The sequence below is a fragment of the Carex rostrata genome, chromosome 9 (assembly GCF_964058835.1).
Source record: "Carex rostrata chromosome 9, lpCarRost1.2, whole genome shotgun sequence".
Lineage (NCBI taxonomy): Eukaryota > Viridiplantae > Streptophyta > Magnoliopsida > Poales > Cyperaceae > Carex > Carex rostrata.
The window spans coordinates 6,477,156-6,483,548 of NC_135926.1; the positions used below are offsets into that span (position 1 = coordinate 6,477,156).

Here is a 6,393-nt window from a genome sequence, read left to right on the forward strand (position 1 = left end):
TTGCTAATAAAATTTATGGGCTTGAGAGTTGAGACCAGCCAGGCTGGCGTTGGTTCGAGGGCTAGGTCAAGATCTCATAAGAGGATCGTTTGCTTCATAATTAACTTAATTATATATATTCAAAATATAACTGATAACATAGAATGGTTATTGTAGACTAATTAACATTTTCTTGGAAACAGATTGGAATTTTTCTCTAAGAGAGACCTAAGCTCAGGTTCAAAGTCTAATTAAACCTAGACTCACATCCAAGCACGTTGGTTTTGAGAACTTTCTTGCAGTACGTGTTTAGATTTGTTTTTCAAGTTTGACGCCTCCATTTGTATATATAAATACCCCATTAATCTGTCACTTATCCTTCATTACACTTCTAAGTTCCATTCAGAAAGTGCCAGCTTCTATACAACAAAGAAAGAGCTAGCATTTAACCTTCAAAAAAAAAAAAAGATCTAGCATTTTAGTGATACGCCAAGTGAGGAAGATAATTGTTTTTATTAGATTTCAAGTGAGAGAGGGACAAAAATGGTGGGTTTGCGCAAAGAGTCGAGGGTGGCAATAATAGGCGGAGGGATAAGTGGGCTTGCTGCTGCTAAACAGCTGGCATGGCTCAACCCAACAGTGTTTGAAGCTACATCATCAATAGGTGGCGTGTGGCGGCACTGCTCATACCGCTCCACACGCCTCCAGACCCCACGGCCAGACTACGAGTTCTCGGACTTTCCCTGGCCTGACCGCACTGACCCGACCTTCCCCACCTACAAGGAAATATTAGATTACCTTGAATCATATGCTACCCATTTTGATCTATGGAGGTTTGTTAAGTTGGAGAGTAAGGTGGTGGAGATAAAATACTTAGGAGACGAGAAAAATGCGGGGTTTAGCGAGTTGTGGAGTGGTAATGGGCAGGCTCTAAACGGTCGGCCTATGTGGGAGGTTGGCATTGTTACTGGTCAATCGGCGACCGTTGAGGTGAGATGCTTTTACTTGTGCTTTAAAATGACTTCAAGTAAGAGAGATATATTTTTGTGGTATGCAAAATAACCTTTAGGGTTTTGGTGTTTTTGGTGAATCTTTTAATCAAGGTTTCTAAATTAACTTCTTTCATTCTCTTCTCCTTTTTATCTTTGGTTCCATTTTTTCTTCACTTGATCGGCCATGCATCTAGTATAAACTTCTGCTGTTCTGCACGTTTCATATATTTCAATATATGATTTCTAACTTACATCTATATATTGATTTCTCTAACAGTGGTACGAGTTTGAGTTCGTGGTGATGTGTCTCGGAAAGTATGGAGATGTACCAAAAATGCCGGTTTTCCCTTGGGGTCGAGGACCAGAGGTATTCGATGGAAAAGTATTGCATACTTTAGATTATTGCAAGCTGAAAGAAGAAGAAACCAAGGAGTTAATGAAGGGGAAGAAGGTCGTGGTTATAGGTTACAAGAAATCTGCAATTGATCTAGCTCTTGAATGTGCGGAGGCAAATCAAGGTATGTGATTTTCTATTTCTGTATATATTAAATATTTAATATGTTTATTTACATCTTTGTATCTAAATATACAAAAAGATAACTGACATGACTATAATTGCTAGACATAATTGAGCATTAATAAGCTTCAAGTGTTTTTGGAATTGTAATATGAACTAATATTTCTTTTAGTATATATAGTAGCAAGTCAAGCTATGTGCATGTATGGGTCGGTGAATTAATTAGCGTTTGTATTAAAAAGAAGAAGAAGATTATGTTGATAGTAAAAAAATATTTTCAATAAATGTTTTAATTACAAATTAGTTGGTTTTAATCAATATTAAAATCTTAATTAAGTTCCTGGGACATGTATTTAAACTCGATCCGTACTTGCATAGCTTTATCCCAAGAGAGTTACTCTTTATAAACTCGTTTGGTAACATATAGATAGCATAGTAATATCATGGATATATGTTTGTACTTTGTTGTAATGCATGCCTTAGTTGATGCTTCTAATTAATGTGGAATCCACCTTATCTACAGAGCCAAATTAGTGTTTCAGCGCGTATTAATTTCAATTAAATTGCTTTCTTTAGTTTTCTATCTTTTGAGAATCTTGGAAGATGTCAACACCCCTGCAACAATTTCAGCTGAAGTAATGAGATTTCTATTTGACTTTCTTGGCCTCATTCGAAAATCACATCTATTTCTAGTCATAACTTCTATGAATACTAATATAAGACCACAGGCCATTTCATTTCTCATTTTTGGTCAACGGCATATCATATATATATATGTTTCAGGCTGTTCTTACTTCAATTCATCCAATATGTCATGTATATTACTGTGTAGTTAATTTCTACGTGGAATGTTAACAGAGTAAAGAATATATATAAATGATGATGATGATGATCATTATTATTATTATTATTATTATTATAATGATCATTATTATCATCATCATTAGAAGCTACCGTTGGATCAATATTTTTCAAAGTGGCTTAATAAATAATAAAAAAATTCAGAAAAATGTAAAATTTTGTCTCTAAGCACATTTCAAAATAAAGATCACATCTAACGGTTCAGATCGACTTTTTAAATTTTGAAAACGAAAAAATGACTTATAAACATATACCCTCAAATGCTCATGGAAGTAGAGTAGCCAAGCACTGTATTTATATCTCTTAATTTTCTTCATGTTTGCTTTTAATTTCAGGATTAGATGGACAACCATGTACAATGGTAATAAGAACTTTGCATTGGGTGGTCCCCTCTTACTCCATTTGGGGCCTACCTTTCTATCTCTTCTACTCAACTAGGTCATCTCAGTTCCTACATGAAAGGCCAAACCAGGGGCTCTTTAGATCTCTCCTTTCCCACCTCTTGACCCCCTTGGTATGTGTACAAGTATTTTTCTATATATGTAATCATTCATACCAAACTTAATATTTTATTTTTCTAAATTGATTAATTTGTCGACCGCATGGGATAGTTATACTTCAACTTGTTTATTTATAAGCTAATGTGTGTGAACTTAAATTAAGGACTTTGAACTCAAATACCATAGTGAGACTCAGAGCAGGTCTTGCAATTTGACGAACTTTCTTCTAGCTATTGCACGTGTGGAATAAAAAAAATGAAAAAAAAAATAACATTCAGCACTAGGACTTATCAGAAAATTATTCCAGAAAGAAACCTAAATTTGTTAATTGATTCCGTACTTTCAGTTTCAAAAGTTAGATTGCTCAAGTCTGAAGTTTATTTTTTTTTTTGCTTGATGCAGAAGACAGGTGTCTCAAAGTTCATCGAGTCGTATCTATCTTACAAGTTACCATTGGAGAAGTATGGCCTGAAGCCTGAGCACGCATTCCACGAGGACTATGCCTCGTGTCAGATGGCCATCCTGCCTGAGAACTTCTTCTCTGAGGCAGATGCCGGCCGGATCCGGTTTGAGAAGTCGGACAAATGGTGGTTCTGGGAAAAGGGTGTGGTTTTAGAGGATGGCACCAAGCTCGAAGCAGACATTGTGTTTTGTGCAACTGGATATGAGGGTAAGAAGAAGCTGAGATCAGTCTTGCCGAAGCCTTACAATGGCTTGATCGAGAACAATTCTGGCATGATGCCACTCTATAGGTAGGCCTAGTTGCAGTACATACATACATGTGTGTGTGTATGCATACATATTTAACATATGTAGTATAAGTTTAACATAACTATATAAAACACACACACTACATGCATAAATGCATGTGTGCGCTCTGCACATACATTTTAAATACAAACATAAAAATGATACCAATACATGCTACAGTCAATCAGCCACTCATGCATGCAATGGTGCTGACTACTGATATATTTTTATGCCAAAATATAGGGGCACAATCCACCCATTTATACCGAACATGGCATTTGTCGGCTACATCGAGAGTGTTTCCAACCTTCACACGTCAGAGCTTAGGTGTCGGTGGCTGTCGAGCCTGTTGAATGGGAGAGTCAAGCTCCCAGGAGCAGCGGACATGCTGAAGGAGGTCAATACTGAGACAGAAGTGATGAAGCGCACGACACGATTCTACAAGCGCCATTGCATCTCGACTTACAGCATCCAACACAGTGACGACATGTGCCGCGAAATGGGGTGGGAGCAGTGGAGGAAAGGGAACTGGTTCTCTGAGGCTTTCAGTCCTTACAACAACCAAGACTACAAGGAAGAGAAGAGCGAATTAATTAATTTCTAATTAGACAATATGAAAATGTCCCATACACATTTAATTATTATTTTGTGAGAAAAAATAATTTTGTATATGTATTTGCATGTTTAGGGAAAAAACGTTTAAGGCCTGTAAAGAGTTATAATATATCTAAACCATCTATATATGAAATACGTACCTTTCTGTTAATTATATATGATGAGTTTGGTACGTAATTGATGGTCTAGAATATTTTTCTTCTCTTGTGCCGCGTTTTAGTTGTATGTAGGTACAATTTTCTTCTTTAAATTATACGGTTTGATCGATGTAACGGACTTGGGAAAGTAACAAAAAAGTTGGTATGCAGGATTGAGAAAATAATTGAAGAGCTATGTCAAAGTTTGAACTAATATAATTCAATGAAATGCTAAGATTTATTATATACATGTTGTAATATAAGATTTTTATTTAAAATAAATAAAACTTTCTATCTAATTATTCTACATTATATGTATCGTCGAGTTGGATTGACTAACTACTAATTAACTAGCCAACTTTTTTTTTTTATTTAGACTCATACATAGAGGATTATGACCCCTTCATGTGTTGACTAAGCTAGACTTATTAAGATATTGCTATTACTAATTCTAAACTTATTGTTTATAGCAACAATCCGAGTTAGTCAAGGTCAGCTCGCTTATTGTGAAATCAGTTGACCTAAGTCAAGGTCAGCTCGATCAGATTGATTTACTGGGTTTTTAATACAAATGGAAGGGGCTTCAATTAGCTGTTTGATCAGCAGATCAGAAACATTCTCCGTATCCGACGGCTCATATAGGTTTAACTCTAACAACATTTAGATTCAGTTTCCAGCAACATCTTCTAGAATGTTTTGTAAGTCAACACAATTAAACAAATTATTTATAAAAGATCGAAGTTTGTAATTATTCAGATGTCAGTTATGTCAATTATTTATACAAGAATTTATGTGCATGAGAGATACAAGTATTTAATACGGTGTTGGTATTTTTACGGAGATACTTTTATCAATAATAATAATTTATGTCAATTTATTCTTGACAATAATTTTTTTTTTCTTTCGCAATACTTTATTTACTACTCTTAAAAAAAGCCTGACAAAAAAACTTTCCATTGTTGGTAATGGATGGTTCAATTGGTATCGTATCAATTTCAGTCTAATGTCCAATCAAAGTCATTCAATTTGTCATAACATTGTTGAAGATTGTGTGAGGTAGAGAACTAAATCGTTTGAAGTTAGTTAAACATAAAATATTACTTGTCAAAAAATTTAATAATAACGGTGGTACAAATAATGATATAGTTTTAACAACTCCAAATTAAAAAAAAAATTAGACATCTTAACTAATCAACATAAAATGGGCTGAGTTAACTCCAAAATAGTGCGACTTATTCCAATGTAAAAAAATTCAAAATCGCTCATATAATAATAACTGAAAAACCTTTAAATATTCAAAACTAAAACAAATTAAACACTAGTACAAAAAACGCTACTATATATACGCGGTCTGAAAAATTAATGACACACGGTTACACGACAGTATCTGTGAGTATCATATGTATGAATAAGAGGTTACATTGTTCACGGTTATCAAACTCTATCTATATAGTACTAACATATACAGTTAATAGACTTCAACCATGTCAGATTTTTAACCGTATACTATATCAAGGGTTATACAAACGATTTCTACAAGACATCAACGTATGATTTTAGAAACCTTACATGGTTTGTTATTTAGAATCGTGTAGAATTATTATTATTTGGCTAACATCCATGCTAGCCATTAAACATACAATTATACATCCAATATTCAACGTAATAAAGCAAGGTTCTAAATAGCGATTATCTCGTCAATGCGGAGATGCTAAAATAAAAGCTATCGCAAATAGCGTAGCTATAAAAAAAAAAGCTATCCTACATAGCATTTTTTGTTTAAAAAATTATGTTTTGTATTTTTACTAATTATCAATATTATCTATATTTTTACTAATTATCAATATTATCTAAAGTCTCACAGAATAATAAGTAACAAAAAATTAATTAAGGAGTTGGAATATTTATATTGAACTAGTACAAAGTCCAAATTGCTATTCAAAATATCTCTAACAATATTATAAATTATATATCTTTTTTTTTCATTCAAAATAACCTAAACATAAGGTATAAATTATATATCTATTTCTATTAAAAAAAAC

General features: G+C 33.6%; 1 protein-coding gene across 1 annotated transcript; it reads left to right on the forward strand.

The window, feature by feature from the left end:
• Positions 1 to 442: 442 nt before the first annotated feature.
• Positions 443 to 4,465, forward strand: LOC144559552 (putative flavin-containing monooxygenase 1). The gene is made up of 5 exons (XM_078308616.1): positions 443 to 969; positions 1,249 to 1,489; positions 2,685 to 2,863; positions 3,252 to 3,601; positions 3,843 to 4,465. Exons 1-5 carry the CDS (start codon positions 523 to 525, stop codon positions 4,201 to 4,203), a joined length of 1,578 nt encoding a protein of 525 aa, XP_078164742.1. The 5' UTR covers positions 443 to 522; the 3' UTR covers positions 4,204 to 4,465.
• The last annotated feature ends 1,928 nt before the right edge of the window (positions 4,466 to 6,393 follow it).

What these genes read in the sequence shown, in the direction of transcription:
- LOC144559552 (XM_078308616.1), top strand. Translation starts at nt 523, where the DNA reads ATGGTGGGTTTGCGCAAAGAGTCGAGGGTGGCAATAATAGGCGGAGGG. An exon ending in GTCAATCGGCGACCGTTGAG is followed by an intron (nt 970 to 1,248) that starts GTGAGATGCTTT and finishes TTTCTCTAACAG; the next exon opens with TGGTACGAGTTTGAGTTCGT. An exon ending in CCCACCTCTTGACCCCCTTG is followed by an intron (nt 2,864 to 3,251) that starts GTATGTGTACAA and finishes TGCTTGATGCAG; the next exon opens with AAGACAGGTGTCTCAAAGTT.